Below are 25094 nucleotides of genomic sequence, written 5' to 3'. Positions count from 1 at the left end.
TTTATCTCACATTCTGAGTTCTTTTGTTTGAGGAATATAAATTCTTTAGAGGAGATCCTTATCAGGTAAAAGTTTCACCAACATAGACATAGTACAAGGAGTTTGCATCTTAAATGGGTAAATATATAGTTTTCCCATATCATAGTATTTTTGGATCACTGCTCAGTGTCAGGCTTCAGAATACAAATCTGAGCAACCCGCACGCGGATCTCCTTGGTCTTCACACCATATATAATGGGGTTAAGGGCAGGGGGAACAAGCAGATAGATGGTAGACAAGAGGATATGAACATAGGGTGATACATGTCCAAAACGGTGGCTGAAGAAGGAAAAAAAGGCAAGGATATAAAACTCCAGGAAGACAGCCATATGGGCTGTACATGTATTGAATGCTTTGAGTCTTGCCTCCTTCTGGGGAAGACGAAAAACAGCCTGAAAAATCAGAATGTAGGAGATGAAGACAAAGATCATATCAAAACCTAGAATTGCAAAGGCCACAAAGAGTCCATATGATCTGTTAATATGGACATCTTCCGCAGCCAGTTTGACCACTGCCATGTGCTCACAGTAGGAATGAACAATAACCACAGATTGGAAAAGTTGCAAGCGTTTAAGTAGAATGGGTAAAATTCCAACAAGCACTGTGGCCCGGATGGCCACCATCAATACCATTCGAACTAGAAATGGAGGTGTAAGGATGGATGTGTGCCTCAAAGGATCACAGATGGCAATGTAGCGGTCAAAGGCCATGGCCAACAGGATACCAGATTCTATGCCTTGCAAGGCATGGATGAAGAAGAGCTGAGTGAGGCAAGCATCGAAAGCCATGGAGCAGGAACCAAACCAGAAGATGGCCAACATCTTGGGAGCAATGGCTACACAGAGACCTAGGTCAGTGCCTGCCAAAACTGCTAGGAAGATGTACATGGGTTGGTGAAGACGGCGTTCTGTAGGGATGATGATTAACAAGAAGATGTTTCCCAGCAGAGCTACCAGGCACACTCCAAGGAAGGGAAATCCGATCCAAAACTGCACATGCTCTAGTCCAGGGATCCCAATCAAGGTCACTGTTTGTGGGTTCAGATATGACATGTTTGTAGATCCCATCAGGTTGATAAATCCCTTTTGCACCATTGATTCTGATACTTATTCGGAGAAAAATTATGGATGAAAAGGAACAAGGGAATTCTCATTTCTTCTATAACATGAAAAACATGGATGGTAATGTGGCCACATGACTTTGAATCCTTGGGAATCAACTTAAGTCTGTATTAGGATTCTTGAATATCTTTTCCCAAAGCCAATGTAGGTATTTGTGTATGAGGAAGTAGTAGAAATGGAATTTGTGATTCTAAGAGCATTGATCCTGCTAGGTTCTGAAATGTCCTCAGAAGGTACTACAGATGACAACATTAACTTTTTTGTCTATATCCCTCTCCAACCCCCAGACACATTTCAGATTAAGTGAAATCCCTTTGTGGCGTTTGAAGTTGTGGAATAGCTTCTCAATCCTATAGCCCTGTCCATTTTGTTCAAAGTTTAGAATCTCTGGAAAGTGGCAGCCTTTCCCAGCCCCATTTTCTCTGGTTTAGGGAGTAAAATACCTCCCTACAAATCTTAGAAATTGATTCTCAGATGAGGGAGTGAGGAGATTTTGTTCTTTCAGCAAATGCTGGTTGAGCTGACTGTGTGCAGACCCATTATCCAGTTCTTGGAAGTAATGTGGAGGAGTTGTTCTTTTATCAGTAGAAGCAGAGTGTATTTGACTCACTGGGATAATTCTGGATGATCAGCTTTCAGAGTGGATGTGTAAGCAGAAGGGGGTAAATGATGGTGTAAGTCTTCACAGATCTTAGAGGAGACAGAAAATTGAGAAGATAGGAAGTCAATTGAATAAAGAAGTACCATAAATTAGGATAGGATGGTAACATACAAAAACAGATCTATTGGAAAACCAGCGTAGCTTAAATATTTTGATATTAAAGTGTTTCAGATGCAAAAAGGCAGAATTGACTGTGAGCCACTCTACTGTCCATAATGGAGCTTGACCTAAACCTAGGTGCTTTCGTTCATTTTACTGGTGTTAATTGACCAAGAAAATAATTTGCTACTTTGGATTACGTTGTCCCACTTCACACCAATCCCAAACTTCTAAAATTTGTATAATTTGCCTGCTCTCTTTCTTTAGAAATTTATTCAGTAAACCTCAAGATCACTTTATGTACTCTTTTTTTACTTTTTCATTAACCGTTCTACAAGCCTAAAGCCATCCCAAAGTTTCATTCCGTTTTCCTTATGATTTTGTCATAGCCAAATCATTGAATAGAGAATACCACTCTGAATGGGATTTTATATATTTTTCTTCGAAGAGAAACTAGAACGATTGCTGTTGTAAAATTATAGGAAAAAACAGACTGGTTCACAGTCAGTAAGAATATGTATGCATGTGGGTATAACTAGGAAGTCCCTAATGTAGTAAAATCTAAAATACTCTACTAGTTGATTGAGAGCAGGAGATCGTTATATGACCTTCTGTAGCTACATATATCAGTTGACTATGACAAAGGCAATAAAGAGATGTATATTAAAACAATTAGAAATTTTGTGAAAACAAATTCCCTATGATGCCCAGATAAATGAGGTTAGGTGAGCAAGTGGTGGATTCCCTAGAACTCATTGCTGATAAACGTGAATATATCTTATCAAGGTGACATGAGTAGACAAAGGGAAAATCTAAAGAAACTATAAAAGGCAATACACCCTAGATATATTTAGAAATGCCTGACAATGTAAAGATAAAATTCCATATAGTATAGCATATATTTAATATGTAAATACATATTAGTATTTATATATTTATATATATATTTGTATTGTTTATATATTTATACTATATTTATAAATAAATAAAAATATATATTATAAATACAAATATATATTATATGTAAATACAGTATATAAATAATTATAATAGATATTATATAATATATAAATACAAATAACATAAATATATACATTATAAATAAAATATATAATTATAAATATGTAAATACTAACATATTTATAGTATTTGTATTATTTATATTTAATATATTATCCAGGTGAAATGACCATTGTCACAACAGAAAAGTGACTTCCTAATCACGTGCAGGCCTTGATGGAGTCCATACATTTCAGTGATTTAAATTGATTTGGTCAGTTCATCTGAGAAATACTCGTGTCTTCCTTTAAATTCTTCCTAGATAGATGGAAGTGTAAAGTATAAGAAAGATAGTGTAAAGTATAAGAAAGAAGAGACCAAAATATATATATATAAGAAAGATAGTGTAAAGTATAAGAAAGAAGAGACCAAAATATATATATATAAGAAAGATAGTGTAAAGTATAAGAAAGAAGAGACCAAAATACAAGATTTCGATGCCCTGGATAAAGAGAGACCATATTCAGGGCATGGGGAAGGAGCTGTAGTTACAGCGGTAACAAGCCCAAATAGCAACACTGTTACTGACAGTAAATAGCATGCTCCCATCTTTGCCCTTCTCTCCACATCTTATAAGCTCTCCTGCTCAAACTGCAAACACACACATACATACACACACAACAAAACACCCTTTCCAAAACAGAGACCATCTTCTCATTTTTGATAAACCAAGCAATGTTAGAACTACATTCTAGTCAACATTAGAGGAGGAGCCTGAAAACCTTATTTTTCTTGCCCTTCCACTAATTCACTGGATGTCAGTTCATAGCTTTTCCTCACATGTGATTAAGAAGATGCCACTAGATTACCTTTGCATTCCTCTTCCATCTCTAAATGACATGAGTCTATTCCATCCCTCATATTATTGATAAATACACTTGGGTCAGAGAAAATAACGTGGTGTGCCAAAGGAAAGTATGTTACTGAAAGATGCATGATTGAGATCATCTAACTCACTATCCTTTCCATTACCTCTTAAAATTTGCTACAATTAGAAACACTGAGCTATACCCAGGTCCAATTCATGGAGTAACTCACCCAGAGAAACAGATAGCTGGTAAGATCAATGGATGGAATAGGTTTTTTCTCTGCCAGACTCTGGATTTGCTGTCTTTTATCATGTCTTTAGCTGTTGCTTTTCTCGGCCTTTGAATCTGAGGTGATCCCAGGGCAATTTTCAGACCTGGCCCTAGAGAGTTCATTACATGTCTGAAGCTCAGTTCTGTTTTGAAGCAGAAAGGTATCCCTTGCTTGAGGCACAAAGCCAGAAAGCACTGTTACTGCATAAAAAGTTATTTTCAAAGAATGAGAACAAAGAAATCTCAAATGATAGGTCACATTTAGATCATAGTAAATCTGAGATCATTAGGAATGTGAGGGGAAAAACACTGAAGAAATGGGGGCACCTGGGTGGCTCAGTTGGTTGGGTGTCTGCCTTCTCAGAGGTCGTGATCTTGGGGTCCTGGGATCCAGCCCTGCGTGGGGGTCTGCGCTCAGTGGAGAGTTTGCTTGTCCCTCTGCCCCTCCCCACAGCCCCGCTCATACTCTCTCTCTCACTCTCTCGAATAAATAAATAAAATCTTAAAAAAAAAATCTAAGAAATGGAAAATTTGTAGACTGGGAAGACAGCAATTTAGTTTACTTTCTGGCCACAGGCTTAAGGGAACAGAAGATGCTTATCTTTATGAATACAAAGTTACTACAGCTGAAACTCATACCAGGCAAAATTGTGTTGGAAAACTTATTTCCTCTTCTTTACTCTGTCAACCTTAGACATAAAATGGACAGATATTTTACTAGCAAAATAAGTTTATTCAGGAATAGCAGAGGAATTGCAAGTCAGGACAAGCAAACTATGGCAAACCATTGACAAGTTGAAAGAGGCAAAGGGAAGGTAAGCTATTATTAATTTTTAGGAGAAAATTGGAGAGGGTCGTTTTGAACAGAAGTTCATGGAGAAGAACAAGAGTTCAAGGTTGCGATGGTTTCTCATTGGCTGCAAGTGGAGTGTATTGTTGCTATGTCAGGGAGAGATCTTCCCTCTTTTTCTTAAAAGCAGGAAATAAAATTCCTATGTGAAGTGTCCCTCCTTGTTAAGATAAGAATTGCCTTCCTTCCATACAGCCTGCATGTTTGATAATGTGGTGTTTATTACACTTAAGTTGATGTAACACTTTATTGTGCAAATGAAATTTGCCGAGTAGAATTTCATTGTCTCAGCAACAACAAGGTAAATATGTGAGATGATGGGTGTGCATTAATTTGATGGGCAAAGTCCTTTCACAACGTATACATATATCAAATCATCATGTTGTACATCATATTACAATTTTATTTGCAAATTATACCTCAACAAAGCTGGAAAAATGTAAAAAAAAAAAATATTTTGGAAGGGGTTCGACTGGGAATGAACCAACTCCCTAACTCCAACTGCCAGGTGATGATGTCTCAGTTGTTGGTTCTCTGATCAGACTTCTGGGCTTGTGTAAGCAAACTATGACTGTATGTCTCAGAAAGAAATATTAATTCTACATGCTGAATATTCACTATCCGTAAAAGGGATGGATAAAATATTTCCGTATCTTTTGCTTCCTTAGTTTTCATTTTTTTTCCCCTACCGACCTGTGGTCAATCAGTTTCTCAACAAATTTGGCTTTAAAGTGTATTGCATTTATTTTCTTTTCTACTCACCTTTAAAACTCTCTTCTGGGGCGCCTGGATGGCTCGGTCAGTTAAGCGTCTGCCTTCTGCTCAGGTCCTGGGATTGAGCCTCACGTAGGGCTCTCTGCTCAGTGGGAGCCTGCTTCTCCCTCTCCCTCCTGCTCCCCTGCTGTGCTCTCTCTCTCTCTCTCTCTCTCTCTCTCGCGCGCGCGCGCGCGCGCGCTCTCTCTCTCTGTCACATATAAATACATAAAATCTTTTTAAAAACTAAACTAAACTAAAATCTCTTCTGCAACTATCATCTTTATTTTGTCCCCATGACATCTTTTTCTTCTTTAATTTTCTTTCATTTTCTTTTTATGAATTACTTCATGGTCAGTTCCCCATCAACTGCCTTTTCTTCTATATCTTCAAATATTGCCTCTTTATTTGTTCCTTCCCTAGATAAGCAAACATGTTCAAGTCTTATATAAAAAAATAACCTCTTTGGAAACTGAAAGAACTCCAGAGAACGATCTCTCAGTCTTTCTACCGAGGCAAAGTTTCCATTTCCCAGTTGCTCTTGTTTTCATCACAGCGTTATATGGTTTCTTTTCTTTCTATTAAATAGTCTACCTCACTTTGTTGAGGGCACCATGTTTATAATTAGCAACCTGAGCAAGTGCTTCCTTGTCTCCATGGAAGTTAACACGTTCATAATTTTTTACACGACTAACACCTAACTTTCAAATTATTTACTATCTTTATTTTATGCCAACACTGTCAAATGCTTCACTTTTTAATTCTCTCACCATTCCTTCATTCATGGATTAATTTTAAATATGTATGTTAGGTTCCCCTAGTGATGAGGGTTAAAACTGTAGGAGCAATTCCTCTCAATCTCTCTCCGAACGTATATGTGTGTGTATACACATGCGTATATAAGTATATACACAGGGATTAGAGAGCAGGTGGGTTGCAATAGTGGGTTCCAGTGTAGGGTAAGTATGGGTCTCATAGGTATTGGGGGGGTGTTGCAGTCAAGGAAAAGAGAAAACGCAAAGACATTGAGGTTGAACATGCCATGTGAGTTTGAGTAGTTGTAAGGAGGCTCGGGTAACTGGAAAGGAATAAGCAAGGGGGATTCACTTATGAAAGATAATTTCTGAGAGATAAGAGTGGCACAGAGAATACATGCCCTGTAGCAATTGTAAGACCTAGGCTCTCACTAAAAAAATTAATTAAGAAAAAAAAAAAAAAAGGGGGGGGTGGAATCTAGTAATCTAGGTTGGTTTTCTAGTAGAGGTGTGGTAACCTGAACTGTATTTAAGATGCCTGGCTATGCCTTTGATAATTGGCCTAAATGGAAAATGTTGAGACAGGGAGCCATTTATAATCTGTATCAATCAACACAGACTCAATAATGTTCTGGTAACATAAATTCCCTAAATCTCAGGAACTCATCACAACAAAGGTATATCTCTCACCTATATGTCCATTTTGCCACTTTGATCTGGGGTTAGGCTGAAGGTAGACCCCCTTTGTGAACTACTTCTGTTGTTGTGTCACTGGAGAAAGAGACACTAAGAAAGTAAACGATGAATTTTAAATCATTAGTTCACAAGTGCCATAAGTCTCTCCATTTACGTCTCCTTGGCAATTGGAAGTCACATGATGGATACTGATGTGATTAATATGAAACAATAAGGCTCACATAGGGAGAGGACTGATGATGACATTATTAGGAAAGTTTAGTAAATATTAGGAACTGATAATACAATCTACTACATTGTAACTGCAAATGTCCAGAGAAAATGAATAGTGTGTAGCAGGTAGTTAATAAACGAGGTGGCATGAAGGACTTGTTCTGGATATTTTAATAGGAACCCAATACATTAAGAGATTTAACCAGAAAAAAAAAATCATATTGATATGTGCAGAAAAAGAATTTTTAAAAGCTCTATATGTAACCATCATTAAAAAAATATCCTGTCATGAGAAAAATAGAAGTATCACTCACATCAGCCCACATGTTTCATTTTCATAGTGGAGAGCCAGGTTAGAGAACATAGCTGGCCTATAGCCCCTTGCACCCCAGCTCTTAAAATTCCTTCAGCTTTGATTTCAGGAGAGCTGAGTATTTATACTTGGTCTGTGCTTTCTTACCCTACTGCTGACAACAGTATCAGAATAAGATGAACTTCTGTTTGCTCTTCCTGTCCTATGGTATTGTTTTTTTTCTTAGCAGATGTCAAAGACAATATTTGATTGTCAGCTCTATAGGTGAAGACTGCTGAGAGCACTAACGTTCACTGAAGAGAAAAGGCGGACTGGCCCTTCTTGCATATTGCGTTCCCAGTACATGTACCAACAACTTTATTATTTGCCACGCAGGTTGTGCTGGTTAACGACTGATTGCCTCTCAGCTCCAAGTACACTTTCTGCCTTCTTGGTGAAAATGTACATTGGCCCGTTGAGTACTTTTTCTTTCCCAGCTGGTGCAATGCTGATAGAGGGCACTGGTAAGGCACTGCAAGAGGAGAGGGTTAGCTTCCTGGTTCCTATGCAATGGGTCAGTCCACAGACTCAATGCAGTTTGTACTCCATCACTAGTTGACGGTGGGTTCCTGCAGCTCTTGCAACTTTTCCAGGGCCCAAATGCTGCAGTAAATGAAACCGGCAGCACCCAATGGCCAGCATTTTCTTCAGAAACCCATGAACAGCTTTCCCTGGCACCCTAGAAGGTGGATTTTCACTGAAGCGGTATCACAGCCACTTTTCAGTGATCCAAGGCTGTTCCTTCTCTTATGAGGTCTGGTTTACAGACCTGAGCTTTATAGTGTTTTCTTCAATGCTTAGGTCTATGATTCACCTTAAGTTAATTTTGCTATGGAATATGAGGTAGTTGTTAGAGTCAAAGTTCATTTTCTCATACAATTATTTAGTTGTTCCAGCTCTCCATTTCAGGAAGACTTTCTAATTCCCATTACATTGCTCAGACATCTTCTTCAAAAATCAATTGACCATATACGTGTCACTTTATTTCAGTATTTCATGGGTAACACAGAAACATGATGAATATTAGTCTTATTTTTACTTTTATTTTTTTTAAGATTTTATTTATTTATTTGAGAGAGAGAGCACAAGTGGGGTGAGGGTCAGAGGGAGAAGCAGACCTACTGCTGAGCAGGGAGCCCAATGTGGGACTCGATCCTGGGACTTGGGGATCATGACCCCAGCTGAAGGCAGACGCCTAACGTCTGAGCCATCCAGGTGCCCCCAGTCTTATTTTTAATTGAATAAATGAAAACACAGGATATCAAAATATGTGGTATACAAAAGAAGAAGAAGAAGAAGAAGAAGAAGAAGAAGAAGAAGAAGAAGAAGAAGCAGTAGCAGCAATGGTTACAGTAAATCCATACTTGAAAATGTCTATATTCCAAAAGGGAAAGTTTGAAAATCAATAATCAAAGCTTCCTTATGAAGAAATAAAAATAACTGCAAATTAAACACAAAGAAAGGAAAAGGAAGGAAATGATAAAGATCAGATTCGAAGTCAAATGCATTACAGATAGAGAACAAGTATCGTTGTTAATCTGGATACCTTTTATGTCAACCTGACTGTGAAAATAAAAGATTTAGGGTAGAGCATGTGAGTCCCCAAAAATGAACACACGGAGTCCAAACTTTCTCCATCTCTAAGAAATGAAAGTATTTTCTACATGACCACAAACATTTGATAGATCACTGGTGGGAGATATGACTCAGAAGAAAAATCCTTGCCACACGCTTACGGATTACCTTGTTTTTTACACCATAGACAATAGGGTTGAGGGCAGGTGGCACAAGGAGGTAGATGGTAGACAGAAGAATGTGGGTAGGGGGAGCAACATGTCCAAAACGGTGGCTGAAGAAGGAGAAGAAGGCAAGAATATAAAACTCAAGGAAAACAAAAATGTGAGCTGTGCACGTATTAAATGCTTTGAGCCGTGCCTCCTTTTGGTGTAGACGAAAAACAGCCTGGAAAATAAGCATATAGGAAATGAGGATAAAAACCATGTCAAATCCCAGTATGGCAAAACCCACAAAAAGACCACATGTTGTATTGACTTGGACGTCTTCTGCAGCTAGCTTGACCACAGCCATGTGCTCACAGTAAGAGTGGGCAATTACAATGGAATGAAAAGCATGCAATCTTTTGATTAGAATGGGTAACAGACCAACCAGCACTATAGCTCGAATTGCCACTATTACTATCATGCGACCCAAGATGGAAGGTGTGAGGATGGATGTGTGTCTCAGTGGATCACAGATGGCAATGTAGCGGTCAAAAGCCATGGCCAACAGAATGCCAGACTCCGTGCACTGCAAGGCATGAATGAAGAACAGCTGAGCAAGGCAGGTGTCAAAGGCCATAGAGCAAGATCTGAACCAGAAGATGGCCAACATCTTGGGAGCAATGGCTCCACAGAGTCCTACATCAATGGCTGCCAGCACAGCCAGGAAGATGTACATGGGCTGATGCAGGCTGCGTTCTGTGGGGATGATGAGTAGCAAAATGATGTTTCCCAGAAGAGCCACTAGGCACACAGCAAAGAAAGGAAACCCAGTCCCAAACTGCACGTGTTCTAGTCCAGGGATCCCAATCAAGATAACAGTCCTGGGGTTCAAATATGAAGTATTGATGGATGCCATAGAGGTTGGTATTCTGTCTTCTCACTGTGGATTCTGCCACCTGCAGAAGAAAATTTGGATGAGAAGTGAAAAGGCTTCATCCCTCACTATCATACAGCTGTTATCATTCAACCATACTGAAAATTGAACAAGTTCAGTTAACTTTGGGTGGCAGTGTGGCCAGAATGTTCTGGTGAAATTCTATAATACACATTAGATTGGCAGAAGCAAGCAAACCTGCAGGTCTTAACCAGAGCGAAAAAATGAGAACATTCGGGGATCTCTGCCTTAGCCCTTGTGGAAATGGAAAGCATGAAGTTGAGAACACTGATTTTTGCCATCTTTCTTGAGTTCTAGCCTAGTTTGCCTGAAAACCCACCATTAGGTATTCCTTCTTTACCTAGATGCCAACGCGATTTCATTGCAGTTGGAAATTCTCCTAGTCCTGATGTCCTAGAAGAAATCTTATTTCTGTCACTGTTGTGTGCATTCGTGTTTAATCCTATGAGAGCCTCCTGTATTAACCACATTACTCCTGGTGCCCGGAAGGGAGTTATTTATCGCAGAGTTGGCATTGGTTCTCAAAGGGGTTTGTTAGAATGGTTTGTCTTCCTTATATTAACTTATTCTTTTATCAAAATATTGAACAAACTACTGTTTTTCAGGGCACTAAAAATGGCCCTTAGAGGAAATTTGAAGAGGGCGGTCATCTTTCAGATATAGCTAGATGAAATTAGTTCTCTAATTAATTAATGCTCACTTATTTAGGGTAGATTTGTGGAATTCAAGAAGAATGTACAATTTAAAATAGGATACTAGATTTAAAAAAAAAAAAGGAAAAAAGCTTCATCTGGCTATTTTAGACCAACTCTGAAGCTAGGTTACCATAATTATGTTTTCTTCCCAGTGGTTAAAGATCAGTGGATCACTAGACTCCTTGAGCTCTGGGTAAAATTGCATATTCTGTTCTGCACAATAGACCCCCTACTTTTGCTTTTTAATAACTTTATGTTGTACTGTCAATGATTAGCTGTGGTTTGGATCCCAAAGCACCTTTGAATACAATGCCTAGCTCTTAATAGCTCCCTAGTTCTACAGTTTTTCCAGATTTTGACTCATTTTCCTTCTGGGGAATTCAAATCAATCTGACAAAATCTTTTTTTCTCCCTTTGGTCTCAGTTTTATTAATCACTCTCTAATATTTTAACCATTTCAAATTTTGTTCTAATCTCTCCAAGCCTAAGCTCTGATCCCAGTTGCTCCCACAAAGAGATCTTCTCAGGTCTGACCCTCTATACATGCTGGAAAAAAGAAATCCTTTATGAAGAAGTAGAAGTCTCTCTTTGTGTGTTTCTATGAATGCCAAATTCTTGAAAAATGTCAGGTAAGTAGCTGTTTCATGGCCACATGGAATACTTGTATGAGGGTATAAAAAGGAGTTTTTGGTGCAATAATTCTTATTTGAAAGAAAAAAATGATAGAAGGACACTGAGATCTCTTTGCCAGTGATTCTGCAACAATACTAATGAGTGGACTATAGTCGCAATAGTCATAAATATGGATTAAAGCAATAAACGTTGTGAAAAATAATACCTCTATGGTATCTGGGGGTATATGGTGGTGGAGATAGTGAAATGTGTGATGTGGATATCTGGGGTATATGATGGTGGAGATAGTGAAATGTGTGAACACTGTGGCTAATAATTATGTGTACAAGTTGCCAGAAATGACAGAAACTGAAAGAGAAAGAGATCTTACAAGTTAGAAATATCAGTATTTCCTTAAAAATCATTCAGAATGGATAAAGAAGAGGTGGTATACATGTACGATGGAATATTACTCAGCCATTAAAAGGAACCAAATTTTCCCATTTGCAACAATGTGAATGGAGCTAGAGAACCTTAAGAGAAATAAATAGAGAAAAATACCATATGATTTCACTCATGTGAAATTTAAGAAATAAAACAAATGGGGCGCCTGGGTGGCACAGCGGTTAAGCGCCTGCCTTCGGCTCAGGGAGTGATCCCGGCGTTGTGGGATCGAGCCCCACGTCAGGCTCCTCTGCTATGAGCCTGCTTCTCCCTCTCCCACTCCCCCTGCTTGTGTTCCCTCTCTCGTTGGCTGTCTCTATCTCTGTTAAATAAATAAAATAAAATCTTTAAAAAAAATAAAAAATAAAATAAAATAAAAAGAAAGAAATAAAACAAATGATCATAGGGGAAAAAACAGACACACCAAGTTCTGTTAACTGCAGAGAACAAACCGATGGTCACCAGAGGGGAGGTAGGTGAGGGGATGGGTTAAATAGGTGCTGGGGATTAAGGAGGGCACTGGTTGTGATGAGCACTGGGTGATGTATGGAAGTGTTGAATCACTATATTGTACGACTGAAGCTAACATTACACTGTATGTCAACTAACTGGAATTTAAATAAAACTTTAAAAAAATCATTCAGTAATTGATAGTCCGAAGGCAAATATAAATCTTATACTTAACTCCATCTACTTGATGATAATGCCTTTATTATATTACTTGCCTAGTGTGATGTGATTTATAATAAGAAATACATATTTGGTCCTCATCCCCTTTCCTGGCACTGGGCTTCTAAAACTCTGGTCATTTTCTAAGTGATAAGGGCAATGGGAACATCTTTTCTTGGTCTTTTGTCCTCAGTTCTTAAAATAGCCCCAGAGCAATAAAGGTAAAAGGAGTATCTTTTGTTATTCCTAATAAGCACCTTTTAACCATACCTGAGTTTATGTTAATGAGGAGGTTTTTGGAAAGCTCTTAGATAACCACAGGATGGGGCTGGTTGTCTACAGAATGAAACTTGGGATTAGTATGTTGGAACTTTAAATCCTACCCCCAACTTCTGCAGGAAGTGTGAGGCTGGAGATTGACTTAATCACCAATGATCAATGATTTAATCAATCACACTTAACATTTGGAAGCTTCCATGAAAGTCCCTAAAGTGTGGGGTCTGGGAGCTTCTGGTTTGCTGAACATGCAGAGTTGACGCCTGCAGAAGCTATGCAAGCTCCATACCCCCTCCCGTATCTTGCCCTATGCAGTGCTTTGATCTGGCTAGACGTAGGTAAACTGTTTTCCTGAGTTCTGTAGCCATTCATTGTAACAAATTATTGAACTCGAGAAGGAGGTTGTGGGAACCCCTGATTTTGTAGCCAAACTGGACATAAGTTCCGGGTAGAATACACTACTTTTGGGTAACCTAAGGTTAGCCTCTGAGATGGAGGACAGTCTAATGGGACTGAGCCCTTAACCTGAGAAATCCAATGCTAATTTCAGGTAGATAGTGTCAGAATTGAATTAAATACATAGGACACACAGTTGGTGTCTGCAGAAAATTGGAGAATTGCTTATGTGGAACCCCCTACCACCGCCACCGCACGCACGCACATCTAGTGTGAGAAGTGCTGGTGTGAATGCAGAGAGAACAACAATGTCTATATTTTTCTTTCATCTAGCATCCAGCAAGTAGTTAAAATCAAGGGCCTGGGAATCAGAAAGATGCCCTGTCTACTAATTCTGGATCCCTTACCATTTATGGACCCTTGCCGAAGAGCCAGACCTATTACTCCCAGTTTACTCATCTATAAATTAAGGACACTGTCCACGCTTAGCTCAGTGTTAAATGAGTTCATACATAGAACAGATGAGTGTCTGGAACAATTCAAATATTCAAAATATGGTAGCTTATAAAAAGCCTGGTGTTTTTGTCAAAACAGAAACAGGCTGTGGAATATTAAAGAGAGACAAAACAGAGCACAGAGAAGTGAAAATATTTTCATGATAGAGATGAAATCTACAGGGATGCCTGGGTGGCTCAGTTGGTTAAGTGTCTGTCTTCAGCGCAGGTCATGATCCCAGGGTCCTGAGATCGAGTTCCACATCAGGTTCCTTGCTGAGGGGGTAGCCTGCTTCTCCCTCTGCCTGCTGCTCCCCCTGCTTGTGCTCGCTCTCTCTCTCTGACAAATAAATAAATAAAATCTTAAAAAAAAGAAAAAAATGAAAACTCCATGAAAAAAGGAAATTTCTAGAGCCTAAGAGCTTTCCTCCATCATCTCATATATAATATTGGCCATTCCTTCCAGTAGTCATCAAATGGTCAGAGTTGAAATAATAAAATGATATCCTAACTAGTTACAGACTTTTTCTGCAATTAAAAAAAAAAGTCATATGATTTAAGGGAGAAAATATTTGTAATAATTACTCCTCCTTCACTGGATTTGAGCACATAGAACAAAAGTGGAAAAAATGAACACATCTAGATTTTATTAAATCCAATTTCTATAAAAGACAAGAGGGCTAAGCTTGATTACTCTTAGCTGTTAAAAAATAATCTAACTTCCATCATATAAGGAGTTGTCTCATTCCTACTTACTGAGTGGAAGAAGAAGAAAAGGTGATACCCCCTCTGGTATCTGAAGCAAGAGGGAAAGGAAATTGGGGTGTCCTTTGTCCTTTGCTTCAGGGAAGACTGAGCTGCTGGGATCAGATGCTAAATATTTTCAATGCATATGATTCTCCCTCCTATCGTTCCTCTGCTTTTTACATTATTCAAATACCTACCAAAGGACAGATTACTTCAAAATTATCTTTTTTTCATCTTCAATAAATCAAGAAACACTAGAATTAATAAGGACCGAGTTAATCAGAACCCAGAAAGCTTGGAAACCAACTTGCTTATGCCTTTGATTGCTTGGGATTCAGAAATACAAACTATTACTTGATTACCTATGAAAATCTTTCAACACTAAATTACATTAATGTAATTTTTTAATAAAATATTTTAAACAGAGAAAATGTGGACAGAGGGGAAAAAACAAGATTCAAAACCCTTATTCTATCAATTTTTACTAAAAGAAACTGTCATTACAACCTCTTATCAGCTACCAGTTCCCAATTTGTAGGGACAAAAACTTACCTGGAATGAGCCAAAGTTGGCCTGGCATGTGAATGGGATGGTTGCATCAATTTGTTTCCATCGAAATTTCCAGTACATATTAATGGAAGAGTTGCAGGATATTCCTGAGAGCCTGGGTTGATCACAGAGCATCATTACCCTTCTGATGCCCCTAGAGTATGATTATTCTTCTCATCCCAGTTGGCTATCCCAGTTGGCCAGATGTATCAAACCTAGAAAACCGGGTCAGAAAGTGCTCTGGTTTCTAGAGAAAGGAGCCTCCCAGGAATGAGAACTGGGTAATATCTGGTCTCGGATCACATTTAGATGAAGTTGACTCTGAGTTCATGAGGGATTATACAATAGTACTGTGCTTACAAATACAGTTACACCACCACTATCACCACCACCACCATTACTATTACTATTTTAATGAATGTCGGTCACCCTTGTTTCCCAAAATTTTATAATAACTTTCAGATTTGAGTGCATTTAGAATACATTTTTTCAGGAACAAAATTTTCCAAGTTTCCTCTGTTAATTGACATATTGGATAATTCACCATTATCACCTCTGTCAATAGCAGTTGAGATTAATTACAATGACAACGCTTACGCAGTGGCATTAGTGATCTACTCAAAATCTCCAGATAATAAGTTGCGTAGAATATTAGCCCGTAATATGTTTTCCCTTCCGGCAGTCTGGGGATATTCTAAACGTAGGCTGTCCTTCTAACTTCAGAGTTTCAGGAGTTCTCTCCTTTGCCATAGAAAGCCAGTAATTCACAGATTGCAATATGAGGCTGGCAAACCACTTTTCTCTAGCAGACTCCCAGATAACAGAATTTTAGAACATAATGACCAAAACATGGGCATGATTCCGACATAGATATTTTTTCCTCTGTATGCGGCTCATCTCCCTGATGCCCTCCAGCTTCGTGTGACAACATCGCTAGTTGCTTTACGTTCAGTGTTGCTAGACTGTGAGCCACTCCCCAGCTTCAGAATCATTCGTCCAACCTATTCGTGCAAACTCTATTTGACTGGAGAAGAAAATCCTTTCAGGCAGGGTCAGTCATCATCTTCGTTCTTTTCCATTTTCCTCTCGGTTTCCTCAGGAATCTGTCTATGGGTTGTCTATCGATTTATTAATCTAGCGCAATTTCCACAGAATCAAGTCCCATCAGTCGTCTACTCCTTCTTGTACAGTAACTTAACCCCTGTCATTTATCCTGTATACATGTACAGATGTTAAATTATTATGAAAATAATGCACCCTCTCTTTTAACCACAAATATTCAAGAGACTTGGCCCACTGTATTTTATGACTCAGTTTGTCAGATAATAGTTTATATTCACTCATTCTTTTTCATACACCACATTAATAAGGATTCATTTTCATCTTTTTTATCTCTCCTGAAAGCTTACCTGCAAAGAAACACACCTTCTTCTTGGCCAGGCATTTCCACTATTCGGTATTTATTCAAGAGAAACAAATACTGGGCGCCTTCAGCTCAGGTCATGATTCCGGGGTCCTGGGATTGAGTCCTAAATCGGCCTCGCTACTCTGCGGGGAGTCTGTTTCTTCCTCTCCCTCTGCCCCTCTCCTCCCTGTTCATGCTCTCCCTCTCTCTCACTCTCTCTCTCCCTCATATAAATAAATAAATAAATAAAATCTTTTTAAAAAGAGAGAGAAATAGATACCTAAGGCCACAAGGAGATGTGTGTTATGATTTTAATAGCACTTTTGCACACTAGCAGTCACCTAAAAACCCATAAAAAGGATAATGGCTCTCGAGCACTCAGTTTGATGATATTTGGTGTGTGTACTGGTGTGTAACCACCGTGTAAAATAAGATATTGACAACTTCTACTCGCCCAGAAAGGCTGCTCGTGCCTCATTCCAGTCATTCTCCAATTCTGTTCTTTCCCTCCAGGAAAATATTTCCTGATTTTTATCAAAGACAAGCTTTACTTTTTCTTAGACTTCGTTTAAATTGAGTCTCAAGGGACACCTGGGTGGCTCAGTCTTGGGCTCGGGTCATGATCCCAGGGTCCTGGGATCAAGTCCTGCATCAGGCTCCTTGCTCAACGAGGAGCCTGCTTCTCCCTCTGCCTGCTGCTCCCCTTGCTTGTGTGAGCTCTCTCTCTCTCTGACAAATCAATCAATCAGTCGAGTCTCAAAGTATAATTTGGATCCAGTTAAGTGAAAAATATAATGAAGACTTTAAGCAGAGGAATAGAATTAGCAAAAGAAGGGAGTCATGAAGCAATTTGTGGAGATATATACACACGTAGATGTTATTACAGTTCAAATATCAGATGCAATATCGTGGGAGAAGCATTCAGAAGAAGAGATTGCTGTTGGAGTGTGAAATTATTGTGTGTGTGTGTGTGGGTACATATAATGATGAGTTTCAACCTTATTCTTTATAGAAGACATGGCCTTGGCATGATTGTTAACAGTGAATATAGTCATATTTTAGTTGCATTGTATTTTATTTATTTTTTTCCTAACTATATTGACAAATAATTGGCAAATATAATCATATATTTTTAAAGTGCACAATGTGATGATTTGATATACATTATGGAATGATTACCAAGATCAAGATAATTAACACGTCCATCGCCTACATAGTTAAGTGTATGTGTGGTAAGAATGCTGAAGTTGTACTCACAGCAAATTTCAAGTATAAATACCATATTATTAACTAGCTACCATGATGTGCATTAGATCCTCAGAACTTATTTATCTTATAACTGAAAGTTTGGACCCATTGACATACATCTACCATTTTCCCCTTCCTCTAGGCCCTGACTTCCACCATTCCGTTGTTTCCATGAACTTTTTTTTTTAAGATTCTAAATATGAGCGATATCATGCAATATTTATCTTTCTCTGTCTGGCTTCATTTAGCATAATGTCTTCCAAATCCATTCACGTTGCCAATGGCAGGATTCCTTTTTATGCGTGTATACTATTCCATTGCACATATTCTTCATCCAATCATCTGTTGACAGACACTTAGATCGTTTCCACATCTTTGCTATTGTAAATGATACTACAATAAACATGGCGGTACAGATATCTCTCTGAGATACTACTTCCGGTTCCTTTGGATATATACCCAGGAGTGGGATTGCTGAATCAAAACGCAGTTATACTTTTAATTTATTGCAAACTCCAGGCTGTTTTTTTTCCTTTTTTCTTTTTTAGATTTATTTATTTATTTTGAGAGAGAGAGAGTACATGAGAAGACAGAGAGAGAGAATCTCGAGCAGACTCTGCTGTGTGCGGAGCCCGTTGCAGGCTTGACCCGGGGCTTGATCTCACAATCCAGATATCTCCACATGAGCCAACATCAAGAGTCTGATGCTCAACCGACTCAGCCACCGGCCCCACAGTTCTCTGTATGCACACAGCCCAGTGCCTCCAGGATCGACTTACTATCCAGGGAGCAGCCTCAGGAAACCCAACCTGGCCTCAGGACAGCCTTGGGAGGGGGCCATAAATTATCCCAAACCCAACCTCCCTAAAAGCCTGGGCTGCAGTGGGGTGGTGGCCATGGTTGGAGCCTGTCAGCAACACCCCATAGAGGGTCTGCTGTGGCTAAGTAAACACCTGAGAAATGAATTATCCCAGAAGAGATGAGGTGTGCTTGGAGGAAGCACTTGACTTTTTTTTTTTTTTTCTTAGCACTTGACCTTTTAAGAAACTACTTTAGAGGAGAGGAAGTGGGGGCTGGAGAGATTGGAAAGGGGTGACCCAGAGAAAAGTAAATTACAGATCACATAACAGATGATTATGAAAGAGGAAGGGGAGGGGCTCTGGGGACCACCGTGAACAGCTGCTCTGCATCGTGCCCAAAGCCTTTGCCTTGAGGTGACAGACAAAGAGAAGGAGGCTCTCAGCGGGCACCTCAGAGCCTGTGTGCCACACTCGTCCTTTCACGGCCGGTACCCAGGTCCTGCCTTCGGTGATGTGCTTTAACAGTAAGGGAAGAACGACCCTCAGGCAGTTAATCTTCTTGCCTCCCATGGTGGATGTACTTCAGTCAGCTGTGTCCTGGTCTTCAGTCGTGTTACACAGTGTCCTTGGCCCCTCGAGAGGCAGGCAGGGCTGCACGTGGTGGCCCGTGTTCTTCCCTGAGTGTCTGATAGTTTGCAGAGCAGAGAAGGAGTGGAAATGAATTCCAGGTGCTTTCCTCCTCCTTCCTCAAGTGAGAACAGGTCTGAAGCCTCTCTCTCTGTGTGAGCGAGGTAACTGCATTGCTGTAACTTCTGAAAGTGTGAGCTCTGGCTTAAGACTCCAATTGTCCAGAAACTCAGAGAGATCAAAGCACTAGCAAGTACACCTGTCTCGGCCCTCAGGCCAAACCTGTGAGGTGTGCCTGGACATGGCCCCACCCGCATGGCCCATCATCAGCCCAAGGCAAGAGTCAGCCTGACCTGGCTCAGGATCTGAGGAGGTCGTCTCAACACCAGCAGGGCATACAGGCCATCACCAAGTCCTTGTAGGTCCTAGGTGCCACACACTTAATCTTCACGAGCACTTATAAGTGGACAGTCTCCGAGATCCATCTCCCTTGTCTGGTGAGGCCACTCCAGGCCTCCCACAGAGCCAGGTCAGTTCACCACTCCACAGCCCAGTACACTGACACCCTCGTGGGTTGAATCTCCTGTTTGGTGTTTGATGTCAGCTTTTTATTTTCTCTGATGTCTTTGTTTACCTTCCTCACCCTTCTGCCTCCTGGCCAGGTCTCTCAGCCTATCTGTCGCACTGTGGGGTGTTTTCAAACCTTCCAGTCACAGTTGCCTGGTCTCAGGCTGGACAGCTCAGGGGTGAGAGTGATAATTAGAGTGCCTGGGTGGCTCAGTCAGTAAGCGTCTGCCTTTGGCTCAGGTCATGATCCCAGGGTCCTGGGATTGAGGCCTGCATCGGGCTCCCTGCTCAGTGGGAAGCCTGCTTCTCCCTCTCCTCTGTCTGCTGCTCCCCCTGCTTGTTCTCCCCCCCCACCGCCCCGTCACATAAATAAATGAAATCTTTAAAAAAATTCTTCTGGGATGTGGTTCCCGTGATTTAATATCTTTACTGGGTGGAACAGTTATGGGTTTCAACTTACTCCTCACCATAGCACTAAACGAAAAAATCAGAGCCCAGCATAAAGGTCTTATATGCTATTACCTTACTGAAGACTCTGATATCAAAAAGTATGAATGAGGGACAAGAGAAGTAGGAGAGCCTTGATTATGATATGTTATGCAGCTGGCTTTTGCTAACTGTGACTAGACTACGTGCTCTATCCCATGGGCCCATCCCATAAACGTCGGTCTCATAATTGATGCTTGCAGGAGAGGAAAGGGGACATGGTTTACCCACGGACACCCACCTGTCATTTGTAAGAGGATCACCCCATTACATTTTCTGATGCACAGTGTTGATTGCTCTGACCCTAGGAAGGGGACATGGCGTAAGGTGTGGCACTCTGTGGTTGTACTTGAATTAACTTATTCTGAATCCATCAAGGGTTCGTCATGCCAGATCAGTTGGAACAAGAGACGCATGAGACCCAGTGGTTTTGGAGGATGCTGAAGAAGCACCTGATTTAGTTTTATTTTCCATGTTTTTCAAAATTCTGAACTTCCGCTTTTGTTTTCCCAAACTAGGTTCTCTGCATATCTTAGGTTGAGACACTTATCCAGTATTTGCCCATTTGTGTTTAAATTTATATATGAAACTATAGAGAGAAATTAAGCAAGCATTTACCTTCAAAGAACTTTTTAGAAACTGTATCTTACTAACAAGAACAATAATAATAATTATTAATAGTAGTTGTAGTATCCACTGTATGTATGCAGAATTTGGAGTAAAGATCTGATCCACCCAGTACGTGTGGTAGGAATTAAAGTTAACGAGTCATTAATGAATCAAGCCAAAGTGTATGGGGAAAGCAGAAAACTCTTCACTATATATGAGGCTTTATAATGGGACCTACAAAAAATTCACATCTTTACCAGATTATCAAAATCATCATGCATGAAGGGACACATTTTATGAAATAATGCATTTTTTCTTATGATTTTGTATGTCAAAAAAGCTGTTGAAGGTTATTTACCAGCGAACATATTTATCCTCATTCATAAATGCCAGAGAATATTATTTTATGTGGAAAAAAAAGAGACTCAGTCCATTTAAGAAATATTCTTCACTCACGAATATTGAATGCTTGCTTATTATGTATTAGGTATTATTATAGTTACTAGCAATCGAACAAAACACAGAGTTGAGTAAAGTAGGAGTATAAAATTTATATGACTGGCAGAGATAAGGTCATTTACCCAAATAAATATAATTAGTAATGGTATAAATGTGCTGTCACATACTCTTACATTATTATAAATGTATTTAACACTTAAGAGAAAACAAGCACACCATTATTAGGTTCTATATGGACATATAACATATTTTAAAATTTAGGCTTCCGCTTGTATTTTTCAGTGTTTATGTACTCATGAATTAGGTCCATTTTCTTGCCAGTAACAAAGGGACAGTAATCACGTATCTGAATGTTGCTGATGGAGTGTTGTTTTTTTTTCTAAAAAGAGGTGGAGAGCTTCACTTCTCAGCACTGCGAGACTCTGGCTGTCTGTTATTTGAGCCCCAGGAGTTCCCTACCGCTGCTGAGTTCAGATGTTCTTTTCAAAACTTTGATCCTCTTCCGCTAGTTGGGACATTTATAACCTCATATAATACTATGCAACTTCCTCAGGTGAATTCGCGTCAAGAACCTTGTGTTTTTAACAATTCTTTCATGCAGTCTTGAGAAAATGGCACAACACGGCACCATTTCAGTTATGAATGTACTCCAACTGGTCAGGGAGGAGAAATCTAGTTCTCTCTGACTCCACAGCCAAGGTTTTAAATTATGTGGTTAGACTCCTATAATGCCTGTGATATATTAATAATTGTATGCCTTAAGAAATATTTGGGATGAAAAATAATATCTGAAACGACTCTATTTTTTAAAGGTGCACTTTTATTTTTCTTCAAGTTTTTTATTTAAATTCCAGTTAGTTAACATGCAGTGTAATAGTTTCAGGTGTAGAATTTAGTGATTCATCGTTTACATACAATGCCCAGTGCTCATCACAACACGTGTCCTTCTTAATCCCTATCAACTATTTACCCATCCCCCATCCACCTCCCCTCCAGCAACCCTCAGTTGGTTCTGTATGGTTAAGAGTCTGTTTCCTGGTTTGCCTCTCTTTGTCTTTCCCCATGTTCATCTGTTTTTTTCTTAAATTCAGATGTAAGTGAAATCATATGGTATTTGTCTTTCTCTGACTGACTTATTTCACTTAGGATAATACTGTCTAGCTCCATCCACATAGCTGCGATTATGGCTCAGTAATATTCTAGTGTATGTGTGTATGTGTGAGTCCATATATGTGTGTGTGTGTTCTTTATCCATTCATCAGTGGATGGACATCATTTGGGCTCTTTCCCATAATTTGGGCTATTGTTGAAAATGGTGCTGTAAACATTGGGGTGGGTGTACCCCTTTGAATCTGTACTTGTGTATCCTTTAGGTAAATAAATACCCAGTAGTGTGATTCCTGGATCATAGGGTACTTCTATTTTTAACTTTTTGAGGAACCTCCATACTATTTTCCACAGTGGCCGCACCAGTTTGCATTCCCACCAATAGTGTAAGAGAGTTTGTTTTTCTCCACATCCTTGCCAATACCTGTTGTTTCTTGTGTCTTTGATTTTAGCCCTTCTGTGAGGTAAAATGGGATTGACTCCTTGATTTCTCTTTCTACTGCTTCATTATTGGTGTATAGAAATGCACCAGATTTCTATACATTAATTTTATATCCTGCAACCTTACTGAATTTGTGTGTCATTTTTTTGGTGGAGTTTTTGGGTTTTCTATATAGAGTATCATGTCATCTGCAAGTAGTGGAAGTTCCATATTTGCCGATCAATCAACATGATATACCATGTTAATAGAAGAAAGGATAAGAACCATATGATCCCTTCAATAGGTGCAGAAAAACATCTGACAAAGCACAACATCCATTCATGATAAAAACCCTCAACAAAGGAAGGATAGAGGGAACATACCTCAACATGGCAAAGATTTTATATGAAAACCCACAGCGAATATCATCCTCAATGGGGAAAAACTGAGAGCTTTTCCTGTAGAGTCAGGACCACAACTGGGATGTCCACTCTCACCACTGCTGTTCAGCGTAGTACTGAAAGTCCTAGCTTCAGCAATCAGACGACACAAATAAAAAGCAATCAAATCAGCAAGGAAGAAGTCAAACTTTCACTACAGGCACACTTTTAATTATTACTTTCTTCATTTGTGCTATAGGTTGGTTTATTTTATATAGTTTTTACCTGACAACATTCTTGAAGAATTAATTTTACTTTTACTCTCTGTATAGTTACTCTTATATTGTTTTCTGTATAATAAAAAGTTCAAGATTGCTTTACGTCAGCGTTCTCTTCTAAACTGCCACTCCTAGAAGATACATGGACCGTTCATCCCTCCCCTTAAATGAATTCTTGTAGGGTGTTATAGAATCTGTATAGCTGAAGTTATTATGTATAAGACAGTATCGTATTGTATTTTCAGTACTTTTCTGCTGAGTCATTTTTGTCTGTCTTGAATACAAATGAAAACAAACTGGGAGCTGGAGTTGAGAAATACATTCCAGTCAGGACAATACACATCTTTAGAGTAAGAGCTTCAGTTTTTTCTTGAAATTTTACTTAAAAAAGAAAAAAAAAAGGCTTTACATTTAGGTAGAGATGAAACTTGCAAAATGACCAGAAAGGAGGTATAAATGCTTCTAATCCATGAAAACGTTTTGGGTGTTTGTACTATATTGAACTGTTAAATTTAAAAATTGAAACATATTACTTAATAATGTAAAGAATCACTCCGTATTATGTGTACCTTATCTTCATATATTATTATACACTCATTTTTCTTAAATTATTATAAATTCATTTTACTTTAAGTGAAATCCACATAACAAAGAAGTGAATATTCATTAAGTACTCTTACAAACACATTGAAAAATACATTAAAGCCTTTGTCAAAGTATTTGGGAGGAACTGGGAACAACGAAAACTTTAAAATCTAAGAAAGTGGGCTGTAAAAGTTTCCCCACACTTACATATATCACTGTATTATTAGATACCTGATTCCCATTTTTGAATTTTCATTAATGAATAAACTACTTGAGGGAACTGGGAACAATGAAAACTTTAAAATCTAAGAAAGTGGGCTGTAAAAGTTTCCCCACACTTACATATATCACTGTATTATTAGATACCTGATTCCCATTTTTGAATTTTCATTAATGAATAAACTACTTAAGCTCTGCAGTGATGTATAAATCCCATTGCATCTATGGTTTCTATCCACTTGGAGCCTGAAAATTTATTCTAAACTAGGGGATTACACAGAACATTGAGACAGCCCCATGGCAATTAGTTCAAGATATCCAATATTATCTACTTACATTATTACCCCAGGAGCAAAGAAAACAAACTGATTCCTGCTTACCAGTCTTCATTGGGAAAGAAAGAGTAGGCTTACCCTAAAAATTCTGCCAACATTCCAGCAAAAATGAATCAAAGCTGACTCTAAAAAATTATTGTCTAGGTTCTTTATCTACCATGATATGATGTGTTTCTATTAGAAACCCATTGTGTTCACAACAGAATGGTGTTGGTAAACTCCAAGACTGAAGACTCACGTGGAGGCTGTACAGATGGCTGCCAAAAGTTCCAGTAACTCCAACAGATGGGATGATTCTGGACTTGAATTTATAACTTCTGTTTTCCTTTATTA

The 25094-nt window shown here is 39.0% G+C and overlaps 2 protein-coding genes across 2 annotated transcripts; both read right to left on the bottom strand.

The window, feature by feature from the left end:
• Positions 1-155: 155 nt before the first annotated feature.
• LOC103681225 (olfactory receptor 52A1-like) lies at positions 156-1106 on the bottom strand. Its single transcript, XM_008710757.1, has one exon. The coding sequence runs from the start codon at positions 1104-1106 to the stop codon at positions 156-158; it is 951 nt and encodes a 316-aa protein (XP_008708979.1).
• Positions 1107-9363: 8257 nt separating this feature from the next.
• LOC103681188 (olfactory receptor 52A1-like) lies at positions 9364-10314 on the bottom strand. The gene has a single exon (XM_008710719.1). It carries the CDS (start codon positions 10312-10314, stop codon positions 9364-9366), a length of 951 nt encoding a protein of 316 aa, XP_008708941.1.
• Between the last annotated feature and the right edge of the window lie 14780 nt (positions 10315-25094).

The sequence above is a fragment of the Ursus maritimus genome, unplaced genomic scaffold (genome assembly GCF_017311325.1).
Source record: "Ursus maritimus isolate PB19 unplaced genomic scaffold, ASM1731132v1 scaffold_16, whole genome shotgun sequence".
Taxonomy (NCBI): domain Eukaryota; kingdom Metazoa; phylum Chordata; class Mammalia; order Carnivora; family Ursidae; genus Ursus; species Ursus maritimus.
The sequence above is the reverse complement of the archived record's forward strand: the minus strand, read 5'-3'. Positions and strand labels throughout refer to the sequence as shown.